The following is a 22,809-nucleotide window of genomic DNA, read 5'->3' on the forward strand; positions in this document are numbered from 1 at the left end:
ATAAACTAAAACCAAATGTATAGCTACCTGTAAAAAAACAATATTTAATATAACAAAAACTTATATGTAGTTGAAACCAAATACCAAATATCATATGATATAGTAATAAAATAAATATTTTTGTTTAATTTAATACATATGAAATAAAATAAAATATATACATGGAATAACGTTTAAGAAGCATCATCGGTATAGGTACATCTATGCTATGCTGCAACTTATGTTTAAAATAAACAAGAAGCACCTTTACAAATTTATGCAATTAAAACTTTTCAAATATAGATATGCTAAAAAATAAATCACGTATCTTATATTACATGCCACAATGAAATGTAACTAGCACAAACAAAATATAAATTGTTATTAACATATGAATAACTAATTAAATTTACAATATACTTCAGTATAAATTCTGACATGTGCATGCTTATAATTGTGTGTGTCATATATTCAAAAGACTGACTATAAGAATTATTATTCCATATATAAAAAAGGACATAGACGGAAATTAGACCTAATATACAATTAACATCGCACTGACCATGCAAAAAACATTATCTGTTAACCTTCTGTAAAAGATGGCTGTTAAAAAATGGTTTTAAAAAGTTAAAAAGAATTAAAAAATTTACATTCTGAAACTTATAATCTCAATGGCATGAAAATATTTATTAATTAATATTATTTATAAATTAATTATTGTTTTCTACAGTAACTTGTTATTCTTATAATAATAAATAACTAATAGTAAGAGATGAGATAAAACTGGTTTTATAAAACATTATTTTGATATTTTTCGTTAGCCCGTGTACACATACACATACATACTCAGGTGCATACACACATACATACTCACACGCACGCACACACACACACACACACACACACACACAGTTTAATACACAGAGTAAACAATTAATAATGTTTACAAACTTCTCAAATAATGTCAATTTGTCAAATAATTACAACATATTACCACTATCAAACAACTATCTACGAATAAACATAGGAAAACACCTCGTAAAATAACAACGAAACTATTACTGAACTCATGTATGATACAAAGTATGCGGCGTCCAAGTATTTGAGTAATGTCCACAAGATTGCGCCACCAACTGGGCAGCTATCTTCTAGACATTTCTAATATAATAGAACACGAAGCAACGTAATATAACAGCTGATAATATGAAAATGAGTATACTCAGGCGGATGTTCAAAAAACTACAGTTGCACGATACATCTCGGGCGTGGAGGTTAAAGGTTGATCAAATAAATTCAATTTATACCTAACTGGCATATAAACATGGTTTATCTTCATTTATAATGAGAGAATAAAGTAATTTTTCAGGAAAATTAGTAATAGTCTTTTTACAGAGAATGAAGTTTATAGTTCTCATAATAGTGGCATTAATAATTCATTTAAAATTATTATTTATTATATTTATGAAGTGGGGAAAGAACTAATTAAACCGAAATATATGCATGATCATCAGTACTTAGTAATTAAAGTTGAAATACAATATAAAACTAGAAATTATTAAAATAACTATATGAAATAGTTATTCAATCAAATCAAAATAATCTTTATTCATTCATTTCCACATTTTATACATTTAATAGTGTCAATTTAAAGAAAAAAGTAGTCAAATTACAATATATAATTGTAATGTAAAGTTTATAATTTAATATTTAACATATATCTAAGTATTAAACAATATGCACTTACTATTACAAAAATTAATATAAAGATCTTAAGGGAAAGTACTCAAATTATTCTAAAGAATATAAAGTTAACCCTACCAAAAACACTTTTAACTTTCTTTTAAAACAAGAAAATTTACGCTCACTTTTTATATAATCACGAATTTTTCTTACATATAATGTATTTTTTATATAATTCCAAACGATGACAAGGGATAACAAATTCATTTTTATATCTGGTGTCATAGTGATGCACCACATTACTGCTGCTGATGGATGTTTGATGTTTAACATACATGATGGCTTCAAAAATATGAAGACCACAATATATTTAATTCTTTAAAACGTTCTTAGACAGATTTAAAAAATGTATAATTATGAATTATAATTTTAAAAAGTATTTTTTTAACTCATGTAATATATAAATATGAACTGGAAAGAGAATTTTTGGGGTCTTGGGTGAAAATATAAAAATATTTGTTGAAATCAGTACTGATACGTGAGTATTTGATAGATAAGTTTGTATTAAATCTAACTCAGACTATGAGAAAAATACCATCTAACCTTAGTCTGGGGGTGGATGAGACTGACACCATGTTTGTTGATGGCGATCAGCAACATCTCAGGGTAGTTTGGCTCGGTTGTCTGCTTCACTTCGAAGAAAGCTGACCCAAACGTTGGCCAGCGGTAGATCACTTTCAAGAAGGTAATTTTCGCATCTTCTGGGCTCATTCCTGTTGGATTTTAAACAATTTTATCATTACTGAACTATGATGCTGAGGTTAAAAACTAATTATTAATGTTACTACTCCGATCAAAGATGAATCCAGTGATGATAATTGAAGCAAGGTGATGATGCAGTGACCCGGATTGTATTTGCAAATATCTACACTTCATCGCAAATAAAGGCAATACAGCACTAACATACTTGATGATAAAAAATTAAAGTGGTATTCAAAGTCCAAGACTAAATCTTTCCCTAGTTATATTAAAACTTAACCCTTCCCACACCATAGACGGATATATTAGAATGGTAGACTTTGACCAAAATGCCAAATACAGTTATATCCGATATTATAGATTATGTCTCCTGGAGAGTTTTTTAGGTCACAAAAGGCCTTAAAAATGCCTGGTGCACGCTCCGTGTACAGAGCCATAACCAAACATATCTGTGTCGTATATTACTGCTATCTCGGTTGTTGCGTGCTTGCGTCTACTACGTATCTCGTTATTATTTTTCATCTTGTGGTAGTGTTGTGATTAGTTTTAAATATTTATCTTGTTTTAACTTTTCAGTTTAATTACATTTTACAATGAAATTAAAATTTATTTGAAATAAACAGTTTTGTAAAGTTCTTGTTATTTTGATCAATAAATACGCTAATTTTAAGTAAAATGCCCTGTTTTATACTTTAACTTTTTATAATTTAGTTATAATAAAAATTTAAACTTAGATAAACAAAATTTGTTTACTCATCTTGGAATTATAGGAAAGTTACTGGATTTAATAGTGGTGTGCTAAGGGTTAAAAGGAATCATATACAATTTTTAATTTGGTTTACACACAAATCCTTGTTTTTATATTACCTTAACAAAATGTTATCAAAGAAGAGGAGTTATAGTTCTAATTAGGGGCAGCACTTGAACATTTTTAATATGAATTTTTGGTTTGCAAAATAAAAGCATGGTTTGATCATTTATTACGTTTATTCTTAAACGTTTTCCTGATAAAATTTGCTTGAAAGCAGAACCCAATGAAAATGCAATATATGACAGTGCTTACCTGCGTCCTGATTGTAAGCTGCAACTATCGCTCTTTTCCAGTCTGCTGAGCTCTGAATTTTGAGCAGGTCTGCGGGTACGAGCTCTCTCAACATTTGTCTGTAAAGAAACATTCCTGTTTGTGTTTGTTTTCAATAGTGATATCTAAAGAAAATTATGTAACATGAGGTGAAAAACAAAACACTAATTTATAATGTGCTGATAAAGCTGTTTTTAAGCAGAAAAAATAAAACTCACGGAATGGCTTGTAGTTCCTGCTTGCTCTCACCAAACCTGACCCTGTACACAAGGGCTGCCAACCTCGCTGCTTCCTCCTTGGTGCACTTGTGGTAACCTGTCACAAAGAATATCATTTGCTACCACTAGGTGTATACTCTTTTATTAACCCTTTTAACGTCTGTATAATAAGGAAGTGCACTTTTTATTATTTTACTGGCCACCTAATTTTACCAAATGCTTTGAAATTCCACAGATGTGTGTACGTTGATGTATCACATTAGTTTGTAAAGTTTTGTCTTAGATTTTGTCAGTCATTGATTGTGAAATTGCAATTCATCTCAGGTGACTGCTCATTATTTGTCATAGATTTCACTACGTTGTGAATATTCCACCTTGCTTCATGTTTTTAGGTTAAAACGGTAAAACTTATTTATTATGTTGATACAGTAATTACATTTTAGCTTGTTATTTATTTGATTTAAAAATTAGTAAAAGGAATCGTTCTAAGTCTCCTGTAAACGAAAATACATCAATTAGTTTTTTTAATATATGCTATAAACAGTTTCAATTATTTTATGAGAAAGTAGCCCTTTAACTTTTGTTTCCTTAGAATAAGAATTAAATTTAACATAAAATTAATAGATATTTGTGTGTCAAATATTTTTTGAGATATATGACTTTTATCGAAAAACTTGAAATTTTAAAAGTTTCTTTTATTTTATATATATCAAAAAAATAATTTTCAAGATATTAAATGTTTAGTTTTTTCATATTTCTGTAAACTACATTTAACAAGAAGTCAAACAAAAAGAAGAATTAGCTTCATAACTTTCAAAATAGCATAGTTGTGAGTGTTTAAAACACCTACATTTTGTCTAAAAATGGCTTGGGATTTTTGGGACATCATGGCCGGGGCTAAAAGGGTTAATAGCTATAAAATTTAAACACATACATCTATACAAATGCCTATTACTCACTATTCCTTTTATTGTTTAAAACACATGTTTCTTTGTGTTGACTTAATTTTCTGATTCTACAAAGCATTTTAACTGTGTCAAAAATTTTTTTATAATTCAAAATAAATAAAATAATTGGAAACTTCTTTTATAACAGAAATAAAATAAATTAACATGTGTGTATTAACTCTACAACTGTTTTACACATAATCACTCACATTTCCGCTAATTTTAAAGACAGAACAATGATTTTATTATAGTTTTCTTCATCATTAAATGGACTAAAAGCAACGGTATAAAAATAGGCTGGAATTTATTTTTTAATATTTATTTTTTTATTTTAAATGTAGAAAGATTTTTTTACAAAATTAATCAATTTAGAATTTTTAAAATGTTTGAAATTATTTTTATAAATCTACTAACTGTTTCTTGCATCCATCCTAAATAGTTAGTTAGTGTTCACTAAACTGACCTCTGAGAAGCTTGGGGAGCTCTTGGTGAAAGTGGAATATGAGGTCAGAGTTGCGGTCCTTCCCTGGCACGGTGTTTGTCCACAGCTTCTTCATGAAGAACACCTGGTAGGTAAACTGGGGAGTCGCTCCTAAAAAATGTTAATATTTTTACATGAGGAAATAAAATTGTAAAAACAGCACTATTTCCATTTAAATCCAATACTGAAATTAAATTTGCTATTAAATTCCTTGAGTTCAACCAATATAGCATGATGTAAACGTGATGACAGGAAACTAGTTACAAGAAACCAAACATCAAAAAATTGTTCCAGTATCTGAAACGTTGATATTTATTTTACGATTACTGCATAAAAACTTACCATCCCTTGAAGGCCTGGCTTTCTTGATCCAGTCAGTGAGGTGACGCACAAAGTCGAAGAAGAAATCTCCTTCTGGCACTGAAATGACTTTGTCGGCGATCTTAACAAAGAGACTGAACCCTTCACAAGATCGGAGAGTAAGTCGCTGAGCAATGTTAGCACAGAAATCTTTCGCTCTTGTTGAGGAATCCACTTCAAATGCCTGCAAGAAAATTAAATTTTGTTATTGAGATAAGTTTAGTGGTGGATATAACATAAACCAGCCAGCTCATTATATTATATCTATTGATATATGAGTTTTCAACTATTGTTATATTCATTGTTTATTCAACTATTATTATTGTTTGTTTAACCCTTTGTGATCGGAAGGCCAAAACTTATCTCTCGCTTAACTCAGATGGACTCTCAGGTGGTTACTTTTAACCATGTACGTTACTTTTACTCGGTTTTAAATGGCAGTGTTTGACCTTGGGCTCTTAAAATGATTGAGATTTAAATGGAGTTCTCAAATAATTTACGTTTATTAGCTTCACGGTTGAAACTTTAACAATCAATTATTTATTATTTACTTTTAAATGAACCAAGTAATATGTAATTTAAATTATAGGTTGATCTGTTTTAAATGTATTTTTATTTGCAGAATAAAATAAATTTGATCAATTTTAATAAATTGATATGATATACTATAGCAGGTACAGTGATACTGACAGTAGGAAAAAAATAATATTCTGAAAGATGTTCACTGCAATTAGAAAAATACTAGTTTAGTTACTTATCTGACCGAGAGGTTGCAGCACTTTCCAGCCATAACTGGATAAGGATTAAATTTCATAACTGCGCAATACAGTGGGCCACATATAGTGGCCTGACGAGCAGAATGACAAAACAGCGAGGGCCATTATGTGTGGCCTACCGAGTTGAGGGACAGTCGATTGAAAATATTACCGATAGGTACAAATATTTTTTGTATAGATTTAAAGTAATGAGATTATTTTTTGTAAATTTCTTTTCTTGTAGTAATACTATGTACAGTAGAACCCCTCATATCCGGCCACCACGGGACCGAGCCCCTGGCCGGATAACGATTCGGCCGGATAAACCAACCTACAGTACACAGCACTTGACGAAACAAAACAATTGTACTGTAACTGTACTAACCGCACTGGAAATAATCAACTAACTGTTTACAGGTTAAACCTATTAGCTCAACTGAGGACAACACAGGAAAATGTAAACAAATAGATACACCAAAATAACGCAAGAGTCGTGGGAGACTAGTGCGTGCAACTGCGCGTCTGCAAGCCGTGGTAAATAAATTTCGATATTGGCTTCCGGGAAGTGGCCGGATAAACCGAGGTGCGGTAAAACCGAGGCCGGATATGAGGGGTTCTACTGTAATTACCAAGTATGTTATATACATAATGCACTTTAACATACGCTAATCAATATCCAATCTAAAAAGCTATAAAACAAACAAAAAATAATACATTTTACATAACAACTAACATAAAACATTGTAAAATATATAAAGGGTAGAGGAGACAACAACTCATACTCCAGTAAATTATAACCTCGAATTATCTTAAAAGTTCTCATTAATTATTAATGAAAATGATGCTTAAAATATGAAATTATAGATAACAATTTTATTTGACTTCCACATACAGATAAAAGTAGCTCATACAAACCTCATCAGTATCGTCGGGGAAGTACACCTTGTGGAAGATCTGAGTGGTCTTGTGCTGAATGGCCTCCACTTCGACTTGGTGGGGTGGGTACTTGCGTTGGCCATTCCTCAGGGTCTTCTGTAGCCGCTGCAGAGAGTCCTGTGAAATTGGGTGTCTCCTGGTCCTGAGGAAGAGTGTCAGTTCCTGCAAAGACAATTATTAAAATGATAATGGATTGTACACATGCATCTGCTTTTTAAATTAAAATAAAACAAACCTTATGTCTAATTTCAAACCATTTTTATATTTATTATTCCTTTTTAAAGCGTTGAGTGGTTTATACACCAAATTTGACAAACAATTTATGCAAAACAAATTTTCATCTATTCTTTTACATTGTATAAAATTTATTCTGTGTTTTTCCCATTGACCACATGATTAGACCCATAAGAGCAATGTAACCAGAGTCACTTTAGATAGACAAAAATTAAGACTCCAGTGGTCTGATGTATACCATTTTCAATAAAGATGTACAGATATAAAAGGTAGACACAAATTTTAACCATCTCGATCAACTTGTTCGAGACCTTATCGTGCACACAGACAGACAGAAATTGGATTTTGTTCATCAGAAACTGGTGGAAGAGTCTTCGCTAAATGTTTAGCTAATAATTTAGCAAGAACCAAAACAAAGATTTGTCACCTTTAGAAGACTCTGACTGCAAGCAAACAGGCCGGTCGACAACCACATGAGTTCCCACCCTCGCTCCTCACTCATCCGGTTGCGGTTGTCAGTGAGCTGGCGCATCAGCTGGCAGTATATCTCGTCGCGCAGAATCTCCTGTTGATCATACATTTGGTACAGTTCTTTACTCTCTAAATCAGAAGTATTAGGCTTACAAAATTAGCTGGGAGATCTCATGGGATTAGAATTTGGGACCTCTTGACTTAAAAGCTAAGAGGATAACCAATAAACCATATGAAACGTCTTTTTAACTATCTTTATAACTTCAATTCATTTTGGTAGGCCATTTTTTGAGAGTTTACACAATTAACATGGAAATTATTGTTACATTTTTTTTTTAGTTACAATTAATTGAGTATAAAAAAGTAACAAATATTATTGTGTATAATTATTTTCAGAATGAAATTGTTTCTTATGATTTGCTGGTTTTCAAGTATATTTTTATGATTTCTCGTGTACAACTTTTTCTTTTCTAGACTTTGACTTTGCCTGCAAATACACATGCAGATGGGAATGCTTGAGTATTTTAAAATACAAGTATGACCTAACAGTAACAAGATGTTTCCATGCTGAGGGCCAGAAGCATATAGTAATCTTTTATTCACTGGTATTCATTATAAATAGTTTAGAGTCTATTTACAGAGTTACATGGATGACACTAAACAAAACTAGTTTGATTTAATATCTTATAAAATACAATAAGAATCAGTGTTAACAAAGTAGGTTTGTCTTTGAACCAAGATCGCAAAACAATGTTTGATATGCTGACTATACTAGAAATAATGAATTGTTCAGCAGTAATTCTGAGGCGATGTCACTGAACTTTTGGTGGAAAACTTCTGACAGGCTGATAGCATTGCACATCTTTCCCATATACAAAATATGTATCTTTTGGGTTGGAATACAACATACGTGTTTTAGAGGACCATCAAAGATTTGGTCAGTGTATTCGTTGCTGGCTCTACGTTTGGCGGGAAGATCTCCGCAGTATTTGAGTATTGCTGTGAATGCGAAACAGGCTTCCTCTGCCAACTCTTCCTTGCCGACCAACTTGCGCAGTAGCGGCTGCTTCATTGGCTCTCGCGTGTGTCGCCACAACTCATCTGGCAACCCACGTCTTGCTGACGTCAGTGTCAATGCCTTTGACATTGTCCTCTTCGGTGGTAATCTGGAAGCACAATGTGGTAAAGCAAGTCAGTAAAGTAGCAAGATACCCTATTCTTTTATTAGTAAAGTACTTCAAAGATTTTTATGATGCAAAAATCCAAAACTATTACCATCAAATATTCTTAATCTAATTTTGTTCACAATTTCAATTAATTTATTAACTTCAACAGTTGTGATGAAAGTAACTATAAATTTAACCACCCTCATGTATAAATATTTTTTACAGCAATATAACCGAAATTCCGTATTAGATACAATATAATGAAATATATAACAAAAAATTTTTTTTAGATAAAGGAGACAATACAACATTTTATACTCCACAACTAGTTAATGTATTGTAGCACAGCAACAACCTGTCTTTCAAGAACCTGATATTTTTCAAAATTTTTTGTAAGCAGTAAAATTTTAACATAAAATATTTAATTGATCAAAATTTCAAAATATTATGTGATTTACTGTGAAGCAAAAGAATATACGTGGCTCGTAAAACTTGTTATTAAGAAAATTTCTTTATTTTTCGGGTGGGATTTCTATCAACACCAGCAGCATTTTGTAATTTCATTACCTAAAGCCATTTACGGGAAAGCAATCTGAAGTCATTACATTTTTTTACTTTCCTGAGAATTAAACATATGACCTTTTGATTAGGTTATACTGTTACACCATAATGGAGATCAAAAGGAAGAAATCCCACTTTCGAAAGAAATTATTGTGATCTTTTTCTGTTCTGGAAGGAGACTCACAAAGATTCAGGAGTTAAGTATAGAAGTAACCTACCTGAAGTGATCAATGGCATATTCAGCGAGCGTATGTGGCTTTTCCCGCGGCTCAGTGCCGTTCATGTGTTGAGTATTAAGACGACGACCCTGGTCTGCTCCTTCCAATGAGAACAGTGCCTACATCACAAAACCAAAGATTAATTTGTTATCAGAAACAAATCCAAATACAACAAGTTAAAGCCAAAAAATATATACCCAGCAGCGATCACTTCTGGCTGAATACCTTCCAGTTGAACCTACCACTCACTGGACACAGAAAAAACTGATGTCACTTAAATCTAAGCAACCTTATAGATGTCCAGGAGCGGCACATCACTAACCACAAAAGTTGAGATTCTGGGGTGCAAGGGAAATTCAATAGGTCTAGTCTACTGTGGGAGATGACTGTTGGAGTTGGTGGGGTTCGTTCCTTAAGTGTCAGAGGTTCTTACTAGCCTCAACATAAGGGTGTTCCGCTCCCTGCCTGCTTTGACTGGAGAGGCTGGTTCAGAGCTGGCCTTCCCTTCTTTCGGGGGACATGACTTGAGATTAGTGCCCTAAATTCTTCCTCATGGATCTCGATAGGAGGCGACCCCTACCTCCAACCTTACCCAACCAGAATATCCTGTTACTCCGGAAGTAGCGCAAAGATCCTTATGGAACTAGGTGCAATTTATAAGCTTCTTGTCATAAGAGAACAAAAAGTTAAAACCAATTCTACAATCACTAAAACCTAGGCCAATCATGATCATGGTACTGACCAGAATATCATTGTGCGGCTTGGTGAGGGTGGGCAGCACGTAAACTGTCTCTGCAGGGAAGTCACCACGTTCCCCAGAACGCTCACATCGACCCACACACCACCCGGAGTTCATTACAGTCTCCCCGGAACTGTCCTCTTCCAGCACGATCAGATCGCCCTTCCGGAAACTCAGGAATGATGACCCTTCTCCTGTCACACACAACACTATCAGCTCCGAAACGACAGAGTACAATGTAATCAAGCTTTGAATTCATTACACACAATTCTTTCCAAATTCCACTATTGTCCACCCAAAAGCATTTTAAGTGTCAGTATGTCTTTAACTATCCAGAAATTATAATACTATGTTGGCGCCTTCCTAGATTTGACCAAAGCATTTGACAGTGTTGATCATAAAATATTACTAGAAAAATTAAAAAGCTATGGTATCATTGGTAAAGAACTTAGCTGGATTAAGTCGTACTTGGAAGGCCGTCAACAGTTTGTTAATGTTAAGTATTTAAATAAAAATAATCAGCATGATGTTAGGTCTCATACAAAAAATGTGACCTACTCTGTCCCACAGGGGTCAATATTAGGCCCTTTCCTGTTTTTGTGCTACTTGGGGGGTTTACCTAATTATCTGTATGATATAATTGATAATAGTAAAATTTGTTTGTATGCGGATGATATAAGCTTGTGCATTGCCGATATGGAATTAGGTACAACTAAAAAGAAATGTAACGAATCAGTTTCATTGTTAAAAAGTTATTTAAATAACAGAAATCTTTTACTCAATGATAATAAAACTACTTTTATACAGTTTACTTGCAAAAATGTTGAATCAAACAAAATTAATATGAAAAACCTGGATAAAGAAACTAAATTTTTAGGGCTACATTTAGATAGTACACTTAATTGGAACATTCATGTACAAAAAATATGTAAAAAAATTAGGTTCAGGAATTTTTGCACTAAGAAGGCTAGCACCTTTTTGTAATAAACAAACCTTGAAATCAGTGTACTATGCCATGGTTCATTCACATATTGCATACGGGATTGAAGTGTATGGGGGAACAAGTGCTGTAAACCTGAATAAAATTTTACGTCTACAAAAGGAGGCAATTAGGGTGATTCTAAAACTCAAAAAAGATGAGTCATGTAAGTTACATTTTAAAGACCTCGAGTTTATGACTGTATACAGCCTCTATATATATAGAACAGTATTATATGTAAAAAATAATGAGACTAAATTACCACGACAACTACATGTTCATGATTATAATACTAGGAACAAAAATAACTTTGTAATAAAACAACATAATAAAGAAAAATTTAAGCAAAGCCCAACTTATATGGGAATCAAGTTTATGGGAACCTGCCAGGTAGCATCAGGAATGAAAACAATAGTGTTAGATTCAGAAATAAATTAAAACAGTTTTTAATTGATTTGTCATGTTATAACTTTGAAGAGTTTTACTCCCAGAGCCTTGTATTTTGATTTTGATTTCTGAAGTCTAGTGGAATTAATTATAATTTGGTAATAAAATTAATTTAAATAATATTAAACCTATTTTTAACTATGTTAAGATTTTTAAAATAATTGACATTAAAAGGATTGTATGTATGTACAACTAATATAACATCACCTTAAATATTTATTTATTAAGAATGACGCATTCATGTACATTTTATGTATGTCTTGAATAAAGATATTATTGTATTGTATTGATTGTAATTATCATGTACAGTAACGATACGCATCTCTTAGATACGCATCTAAGGGAGGGAATTAAGGGGGCAGACCTACTAAAAAACTTTAAAATATACATATACCAGCAATTCACCTTGTTTGAAATACAGCAGTAAAATATGTTACTTTTAATTAAGCCTTCTAATTGATTTAGATTTAGATTTACTCTATAAATCCCCCTTTAGTCAAATTCTAGTTACGCCACTGATCATGCCACAAATTACTTCTGACTCATGTAACCATGAAAAAATTCAATACATTTCAACATCGAATCAATCTGAAAGCAGCAGGATTACAAAATCATACCACTAACCCCATTTATAATACATTTAGATGCAATTAGTATGTTCCATACTTGACAGTAAAGTAAGATATTTAGTATTAATATTGATACATATTAATATATATATATATATATATATATATATATATATATATATAGTAGTTAGTTTGGTATATATATACACCAAACTATATATATATATATATATATATATATATATTTACAATTTATTAACCCTTTTAACCCCGGCAATTATATCAAGAGATGTGTCAAAAATCCCAAGCCATTTTAGACAAAAAGTATGACCTTTGTAAACAACTAATTACTATGCTATTTTTAAAGTTATCAAGCTAATGCTTTTTATTGTTTTACTTCTTATTAATAATTATAATTCACAGAAATATGAAAAAACAAAATAATATCTTAAAAATTATTTATTTTTAATATTTATATATACACAAAATAAATTTAAATTTAAAACTTGCAACTAATTTACTTGTAGGTGTATTTTTTTCGATTACGGAAGACTCCAAACAATTCCTTTTACTCATTTTCAAATCAAATAAATAACTAACTAATATTTAACTGTTGTACTTTATACAGCTTTAACCTAAAATATTAAACAAGCTAGAATATTCATAACGTAGTAAAATACAGCTGTCTGCGACAATTAGTGAACAGTCAGCTGAGGTGGTATGCAATTTCTCAACGTCAACGATTGACACAATACGAAGGCAAAGTTTTAAAAACTAATATATGTCGATGCAATACATATTTGTAAACAAGTCTGTGGAATTTCAAAGCATTTGGTAAAATAGGTGGCTAGTAAAATAATAAAAAGTGCACGTCTGAACTATGTGGACATCGGGAGTTGACGCCATATTTACAATTTCCGTGTAATAACGGCGTCGGGGTTAAAAGGGTTAATACTGTAAAGTATCTTACCTTTGAGTCAACATGCTTGCACTTGTTATTACCTCTCGATAATACTCAATCCATTACGTCTTCTACTCTACAACAATTTATCATGTGAAAGTTCGCTATGGGTAAAAAAAAAAAAAAACACAATGCAGAAATATTCACCTGGAGCTTTGTAATCCTGCAGGGCAATGACGAAGCTGGACCTTTTCTTGAGCCCTTCCAGGAAGTAAACAACTAGGTCTCGGATGTCTTCAGCATTAGGACTCTGGAATGTGAACTCTTCCCCCCTCACCGTAGACAGTGTGAATGTTTGAGTGAATACTTTATTGGTTCTGTAAAACGGAAATCAATCTGTTCATCAAAGCTTAATATATTGTCTGAAAAACTCCTGTTTACGTATTAAAGATCATACTTGTTTATGTCTTTTACTTTTAATGGGTTACCAACATGATTTAATATACATATCGATAATAGTTAAAACATTAACCCTTTAAGGACTGTTACAAACATTTTCTCAAAAGCACTAGAATTCTTTGTTATCAAGCTACCTTATCTACAAGTGAAAAAGCCAATGCCCATAATGAGTAATTTGCAGAGAACTACAAAAAAGTCAAAACTTAAGTTATAAAAGGTGTATCTTTTTAATTCTTTTACTAAAATTGAAGTTTGAGTATAATTGCTGGATAAATATTTTGTTCTCATTAAGGGTTAAATAAATTAAACAAATTTTTCTGTTTATGTTCTGTTAAATATATATTTACTATAAGGAAGATAATTAAATTTTTTTAAATACAATTAAAGAACAGTAATGCCATATTACATTTAAATTGAATCGAAATTTGAAATATTATAAAACATTTGGATACATTTGGATACATTATACATTTGGATATTTTAACCCATTGGCCTTGTATCATGGAACGGTTCCGTGACAGCTAGTCTGGGCTCAAAATTTATATCACGGAACCGTTCCGTGACAAGTATAGCGCCATCTAAATAATTTTTTTTAAACTCCTTTTTCTACCAAATGTTAGTAAAAATTAGACTAATATTGTTGTAACACATAAGAAAAACTGCAATACAATTAATTGAAATTTAAATGAATAATAAGTTACTATAAGAATATTAGTGTACTACAAGAGAAAAAAAAATCAATATTCTTGGAATTTTCAGTATTTAGAAAAAACATTTATTCTGACAAACTATGCATATATATACACATATTCTAGTATTGCTAGGTAGAGAAATACATTTCAAATAAAAAAAAGCAACAATGGGGTATTTTATTTTATATTATTTCAGTAAAAAAAATTTTTTAATTTAAAAAATTCCAAAACTTTTTGTAGTTTGTACAGCATTATTATGTTTAAATTATGACCAAATATGTCACTATCTATTTATTATTAAAGCCCATTTCATGTTAATCCAAAAAGATATAAAATATAACCAAATAACTTGAAAAATTAATTTTTTATAAACATATAATAAAACTCTTACGTTTTTTAGCATTTTTAATAAGATAACTCCAGTTGAACTGATAGTAAAAATATGTATAAGCCAATGGGTTAAACAATATTTTTATTGATCACCACAGTGTAACCATTGTTACCACAATGATCAAGTTTGTTTGTTTCTGTTACGTGGTAGAAAAAAACCATGAGTGTTACAACAAAATTAAAGACACTCAATCAAAGTTTTTAGGGCCATGAAACATAAATGTTTGTATGAATCTTGGACAGTTTACAGGTAAGTTCCATTGGTTGTGGCGTTCTTCTGCCATTAGTTATTAATTTAATTCTTCGCTAACTCTTTGTAACAATACCTGCTACGATAGCAGTAGATGCGTAGGAGATTAAATAAGCGCACAGAAGTTTACTCGGGGCAGGGAGTTGGTCTATATGCAGTGGAAACTGATAGTGTTGATATCGAGCCAGGGTAGATTGCTGTACAGGATATTGATAAGTACCTAACTATTGTTATTTGAAAGCCATATAAGATTCAGCATGATAGCTTGGGGATCTGCATCAGACTGCTACACAAAAAAAATCTTAATCCTACAAAAAAGAGTACTGAGAATTTTAGAGTCACTACATACTCAAGAACACTGCAAGCCCTTTTTTTCATATCAAATCGGATCCTAACTCTACCAGCCCTCTATATCTTAAAAGCAGAAACATTTTTAAAATTAAACCTACCCAAACTTAGAATTGATGTCCATAAATATAACTTAAGAAACACCAAAATAAACTTTAAAATTCCACAACATAGACTAACTAAAACCAGCAAAACACCACAAATTATGGGGGCTAAACTTTTTAATACTCTTCCATACTCTTTAAAACTTGAAATGTATAAAAAACACTAAAACTTTACTAAAACAACTCAAAGAATATATCTTAACTAAACCCTACTACAACATAAACAAATTTTTTTAAGACCACTCCTGACTAACAAACCAACACACATACACATACACCCAGACATACACATGACAACGTCAGTGACATCAAGATTGATTTTGACGATTCCCTGAGGGGGACATACTTGATTCTGAGGGAGAGAAATAATTTTAGAGGGATAGTTGGCAATATTATTGGTATAAAATCAAAGTTGGCTAGGCCCTGACGTTTCACACCCTGAAAATAAATTCTCTTTTGGCGTAGATAATTTAAAATATTACAAGTCATACGATGATGAGAGCCACATTGTCATCAAAGAGACATAGTTTTCTATCAAATGAACACTATGAAGATGACTTACTTATGACTAGCAACAGTGGTGATCTCTGGGAAGGATAGTTCTAGGAGAACTTGCTCCTGGTCGTCAACAACGTACACGCCCGTCCAGTTGACTGCGATAATGACATCATTCTTTGGCAGATTTGGACCTGAAATATCCAAAGTTATGAAATATTACCTACGAGTTACGTCAATATCTTTTAAGGATTTCTACAAATGGTGAATACTTTTAAACAGAGGAAAATGTTGGTTGTTGGCATTAAAATATTCATATTCCAGATGAAAGTATAATATCATACCGCTAAACTAAATCTAACACAGAATTGTATATAATCACTTCTAATAGTACAGAAAAATACTAAAAATAATATATTTACCAGAATTTCTGTAGGCCTCATAAAATCGTGAGAAGAGCAAAGGCCACTTGAATTTTGCGTAACCGACGACATCCTCTTTGATTCGTAACGAGGGTATCTTCTCCTTGAGGTAGTAGCTCTACACACATGCACACACTCAAGCAATTTACATGCAAAACAAAGCAATCAAACTAAAACACTGTTAAAGAAAAGATAATAAAATATTAATATACAATTTTAAATTAATAAAATACAACTTAACATAAAAAACATTTAAAATAATAACGTTTTCTGATTGAATTTAGTTTAAATAAAACTTGAAGTAATTGAAAATATTAAAAAATTATTCTTTATTTAAGTCTCAATACAAACCTTTTTATATGCTTGGACAATGAGAGCTGCCCATCTGTCTATTGACTTCTCTGCATTAGTCAAGCAATAGTCAGGAATGTAATTGGGCAACAAGTTCAGTAACCTTTCCATGTTCAGGTCAGTAGCAAACTCAATAAAATACTGTTGGGCTGCAATCATTGCAAGATCCTCTTCCTGAAACCACCATGTAGAGTACGTTAGGCACTAGCAACTCAACACATCAATGGGTTTCTCATAAATCATAAGTAAAAATACAGCAAATATAGATACAGACATGAATAATATGGTGATAAAGAAACTAAACTGTTGGTCAGCTGTCTTATTAACCCTTTTGGAATGGAAGGATCAGTGTCTGTCCCACTAATAATGAGTGACCAAGTCACATGTGCACAGCGTCCGTCCTGGCCTTTTAAAGTTCAGGCACCTGTGCAAATTTTAATGAAATCATACCCAAACCTTTTAATTAACCCTTGTTGAAAGGATAAAAAAGGATTGTTGAAAGTGGGATACTGTAGTGTACTGTAGGGATACAGTATCCTACTATAGGCTGTGCTAGTGTGATGTGTTATTTTGATCTTCGTACTTGTGATTTGTGCTTGGGACTTGCATCCTGTGCAGTGACAATGCCTGGACAGGACTCCAAGCAGCTTTTGGGTATGTTTGAACCCTTTCCCCCCTTCATTACTTCTTTCTGTTCGTTATTTTTGTATGTATTAATACCTCCCCCACCTGACAAAGAGGATAGATTCTAATCCTCGAAACGTTGTGTTATGCCTTATGTAACATGTAACGATGGCAAATGTTATCCTTTCAACCCTTCAATCGTCAATAACAAACTTTAACCCTTGTTATCCTTTATGTTTACTAAACAATTTAGATCAAGTAGATCCATATTTGCAAAATTTGATGAAAAGTACCTCCAAGTTTAATCAGATTTGGTTTGATCAAAGACGATCAACATTCGTACCATCATTAAATAAATTTTATCTGGAACTATCTCATAATTATATCAAATTTAGACTTCCCAGAATATAGAAAAAGTTTAAATTTAAAACTACATCTAAGTTTAATCAGATTTGGTTTGATCAAAGACGATCAACATTTAAAAATGTCATCTGGAAATGTCTCATAATTATATAAAATTTTGACTCCCCTGAATACAGAAAAAGTAAATATTTTTGTTGATCATTCCATGTGAAATAACAGGCATTTAATTTTTGAAATTTAGGCATTTTGTAATCAGACCAAAATAAAAAACAGCTGAAGATAAAAATGTGAAATTTCTATAGCACGTACATGAGCTATAGCTTCATATAGTGACATGTTTTTATTTACCAGAAATTAAATTAGTTAAGAAAATAAGTATAAAATATGTTGTTAAAGAATTTCAATCAAAATATGATTCCTTAATCTATAAATGAACAAAATGATTTTTTATTTGGGCCTTATTACAAAGTGCCTAAATTTCTAAAATTAAACAGTAATTTCATGTGGGTGATATATTTGATTAATTTAAATATGATATATTTAACATAACACATATCTTCCACACCCAAAATCTATTGCACTACTTTAAACAAAAGCAACCTTTACCACAAGTTTTATCTCACCTTGTCACAACGGTACTCTCCGAACTTGACGCCCCTGACCACCTGCTGGTAAATGAGGTTGGTGGCCACCTGGTCTTCAGTGGGGTCGTGCCAGGGAGCGAAGATCTCCTTTCGGAAGAATAGTCGCCAAGGGGCATTCCGCTCCTGAGCTCCTTGCTCCTTGGCATACTGCTCACACTGGGAGATGGCATCCATCACATGATCTCCCCCACTGCCCAGCGATGACACCTACGCACATCAGATAAAATAACATTCAAAGAGAGAATAGAATAGTCAACAGTACTTTAATCAAAAATCTGAGCAATTTAAGGAAATCTTTTCAGCACATTATAAATTTAACAACTAAGTTTCATTGTAAATGTTTAAAACTAGCAGTTACCTGCAGATTTGCACACAATTTTGTGTACTTTGCATGTGTAGGAGCACTTCTGGTTTGAGTAAATGATATTTCCGATACCAATTTTGCCTTATTGCCACTATTAAAAAATAAAAAAGTGTATATTTATGGCAATTAAAATTACTCTGGTCTCTATATTTGTTGTGCCATAATTGATTTCGGCTTGTTTCTCTGACCAAGAAAATACACAGATTTGAGAAGCCTACTTCTGTAAAAAGACAACTAAGATGGTTTTATAACAGGTTTTACACTTACAGTAAAAGTTACATATTAACTGCACTGCATACTTAATATTTGCTAAAATGTATAGTTAAAAGCATATTTTTACTAAAAACCTTAAGTTTCTTATCTGGATATTTTCTTACTTTGTGCTCTACATTGGTTTCAGAAAAGTTTGAAATAATAAGTATTGTTAATATCAAGCTTACTCTAAGCTTTCAAAACTATGGATGTAAAGAAATTTTAAATAGTGGTTAAACTTATTAAACATATGGTTGCAACTTGATTACATTTAATAAGCTCTTTCAATTAATAATATTTGTTTGTTGTAGTGTAATTTTATAAACCAGTGGGGTGTAGCTTGGAGAGGGATTTTCAAAATAAGAATAGGCCTATATTCATTCCAGAAATCATAAGAATGTTCATGTAAACTTTCAGTACAATCGGATTTTTATGTATAGACTTCAAAAACATTCTACAAAATTGTTAAGAGAATTCAAAGGATCATTAATTCTAAAAATTTTTTTTAATCGACTCAGTTTTATTATCCATCAAATTTGTTTTTAGTATCGTATGAATGACTGTTTGAATCTGAATTTAACACAGGATATACAAATATATTCTTAGTTATATAATGAAACCATGAAATTTACAAAACCTAGTTATGGTGGGAAGGATTTATTAAAAACGAATGTTGAGTTCAGCTTCATTTCACCTTCTGCTTATTGCAATCTTCACTAGGCGGAAGGTGAAATGGCAACATTCGCTTGCAGTTTAGTTACAACTTGAAAATCTATTGTACCTTATCAAAAAGAGCAATGTAGAGAGAGAATCCAAACTGATCCTTGAGGCCGATCTTGTCTGAGAGTTGGTTGCATAGTTCCCGAGCTGTGGTGGCAGAGTCAGCCAACAGTGTTTTAGTATTGCCGTCCATGAATGTTATCGGTAGCATGATGGGTTTCTTGGATTTTGTTGCCTGATTGAACAACACCACATTAAACATTGAAATTAGAAAACAAATCTTTAAAAACTGCTTAGATGAAATGAAAAAATGCCTTTATTAAAGAGGCGGAGTTGGGGCTATCAAGCCCTCTCTACCACTCAACCACATATTATATACAGTAAATTTACAATAGTTTGATACAATTTTGGTAAATTATAAAATTATAATTTAAACATAAAATAACAGAATTTCTTAACCAACACACAATTAAATGAGCTTAAAGTAAAAATCTACATATTAAAATGAATTCAAAGTTAAAATACAAAATAAGATGTTTATATATATTGTAATTAATACAAGAAAAATTCAAAATGAAGAACAAGAAGACATTCAATCACTCTAACACACCCTCTGCCACATGACCGCAACAAGCAGCACCACCCGTCACCCCCACAGGCCCACAACAGCAAGCCCCTAATCCCCCCCAAAGCGTGCACGGTCCTCAATACATCTAATATCATCAGGGAGAGCGTTCCAAAGATGACAAGCTTCAACAGTGAAGGACCTATTAAACATTGATGATCGATGGATTGGAATTGATAGTAATGTGGCTGCCCTTCTTTTAGATCGTTCACTAATATCAGAGATAAAGTTGAAATGATCGGACAGATAAACAGGATATTTGGTTTTGATGATTAAATGTAGAATAGAAAGTATGTGGAATTTACGTAGTTGATGAAGTTTCATGAGTGACAATTGCTGAACATTTTGTGTAACATGCTCATGACGTCTGAGATTAAAAATAAATCTAATACAGTAGTTCTGAGTTGGAGTCTGTCCGATTGCTCAACGGTCATGTCATTCATCACAACGTCACAGAATTCAAAATGTGATAGTATAAGAGTCATAATGAGCATCACCTTAACATTAAATGGTAGGTACCTCTTAGATGAAGATGTTTACAAATTAAAACTCGGACTTGTGTCCATTCCATACCTGCAGTTCCAGCCAGCTGGGAGGTTGGTTGCGAGTACCATTGTTAAACGTGCGCTTGAGCCGATCCTCACAGTAAGGCGCGTAACCGGGCGGACCCTCGCGGATGAAAGCTCTCAGGTAGCTTACAAACTTTTCCGATGGAGCAAAACAACCGACACACAGTGAAAGAAGGATCCAACCTCTAGCATGAGAGGACTTGGAAGGGTTGTTGGTGAGCTGTTTGCAGATCTGGCAGTATATCTCGTCCCTGCAACAATATAATATATATAACATTTACATAGTGATAAACTTGTATAAAATGTATTATCCAGATCTAATTGAATTAAAAATAATAGTACAGCAGATCTTGAAACGTAGTATTACTGATTTTTTGTATCACTGAACAATGGCAAATGTCCGGAAAGATTTGAACTGTTTTCTTCACAATCCTTCCATTGTCAAAAACAAAGTTAATTTATTTGAAATTTTTGCAAGTTTTCATCATTTTGTTGTTAGTATTTCTTTCAGTTAAATTTTTCTACAAACATATTTCATCTTTCATAATCTCAAACTGTTGTAAATAAAACTTGAGAATACATAATTTATTTTAAAATACAAGCTCCCAGTTTAGGAATGTTCAAACATAGAAGTTTTTAATCATTCTTTATTTTAGATACATGATATACATCCATAGCAAATGTCAATATTTAGAGTTCAGAGCTAAAATTTTGTACATTCTCACCACATCAGGATCACACACAACCATACAATTCAACATTCATCATCCATGTGTCGATTTTCCACCTTCAGCGCCGAAGTCAATATCCTGATTGGGTGATCTCCCAATTCCAAGTTTTAAGTTGGGAAGGTTGATATATTTAAAAAAACCTAATCAATATGAAATTTAAAATAATTGAAAACAGTAATCTTATTTTCTGTACAAACAACAAATATTTCTATAAAATATATTTTTATATGAAGCATTATATTCTGATTTAAATACTCTTTTTTGCAGTACAAAAACATATTTGATGGCTAATCAAATCAAATCAAATCAAATCAATTTTTTATTGCCAGGACATAATCACATGTATAGCAATAGTCAAGATATTCTAAAATTAATATCTAAAAATTTTAAAACTTTCACATCGCCTCAAAACCACATTCAAACGTACAAATTTTCAGCCAACTCCACATTCATCCAGCCAATATTCCCATTTCCAGCGCCGGTAGTCAGTTTGCTAATTGTGCGGGTCACCCAGACGAATGCCCATAAACTCGTCAGCACTATAAAATGCTTGTGACACTGAAAAGCGTCTTGAACGAGTTTTTAACACCTTAGGCGTTGGGGCATTTCTTAACTGATCTGGCAACTTGTTGATGAACCGAATACCTGCCTGGGAGGGCAAGTGTTCGTAAACCCCCGTCCTGTGTCTTCCAGTTCGGTAGGCATCTCTGCCTCTTGTCTCATACTCGTGTATGTCACGGCCCCGGGTTAATGCACATTTGGACAAACAAAATGAGCTTGTCTCAAGAATGTAGAGACAAGGCAGAGTCAACAGTTGCAACGTTTTGAAGGCTTCTTTGCACGATTCTCGGAATTTCATTTTTGCGATTATGCGAATCGCTTGCTTCTGAATTTTTGAATGCTCGGAAGAAATGGTTGTTTGCGC

The 22,809-nt window shown here is 32.3% G+C and overlaps 1 protein-coding gene across 2 annotated transcripts in view; it reads right to left on the minus strand.

Moving 5' to 3' along the window:
* Positions 1–22,809, minus strand: part of LOC124364612 (myosin-VIIa) — a 175,398-nt gene that overhangs the window by 14,266 nt on the left and 138,323 nt on the right. Inside the window, exons 22-38 of one of the 2 annotated variants that reach the window (XM_046820217.1) lie at positions 21,158–21,404; positions 20,021–20,194; positions 18,603–18,830; positions 16,993–17,166; positions 16,642–16,759; positions 16,287–16,413; positions 13,689–13,858; positions 10,589–10,776; positions 9,847–9,965; positions 8,812–9,067; positions 7,858–7,995; positions 7,176–7,358; positions 5,488–5,689; positions 5,128–5,256; positions 3,718–3,814; positions 3,482–3,579; positions 2,263–2,432 (exon numbers count right to left, since the gene is read on the minus strand). In XM_046820217.1, the coding sequence (XP_046676173.1) occupies positions 2,263–2,432; positions 3,482–3,579; positions 3,718–3,814; positions 5,128–5,256; positions 5,488–5,689; positions 7,176–7,358; positions 7,858–7,995; positions 8,812–9,067; positions 9,847–9,965; positions 10,589–10,776; positions 13,689–13,858; positions 16,287–16,413; positions 16,642–16,759; positions 16,993–17,166; positions 18,603–18,830; positions 20,021–20,194; positions 21,158–21,404 (2,818 nt within the window). Of the gene's footprint in view, positions 1–2,262; positions 2,433–3,481; positions 3,580–3,717; positions 3,815–5,127; positions 5,257–5,487; positions 5,690–7,175; positions 7,359–7,857; positions 7,996–8,811; positions 9,068–9,846; positions 9,966–10,588; positions 10,780–13,688; positions 13,859–16,286; positions 16,414–16,641; positions 16,760–16,992; positions 17,167–18,602; positions 18,831–20,020; positions 20,195–21,157; positions 21,405–22,809 lie in introns of both variants that reach the window. The other variant, XM_046820216.1, reaches the window with a different exon arrangement.

The sequence above is a fragment of the Homalodisca vitripennis genome, chromosome 6, assembly GCF_021130785.1.
Source record: "Homalodisca vitripennis isolate AUS2020 chromosome 6, UT_GWSS_2.1, whole genome shotgun sequence".
In the NCBI taxonomy this organism is placed as follows: domain Eukaryota; kingdom Metazoa; phylum Arthropoda; class Insecta; order Hemiptera; family Cicadellidae; genus Homalodisca; species Homalodisca vitripennis.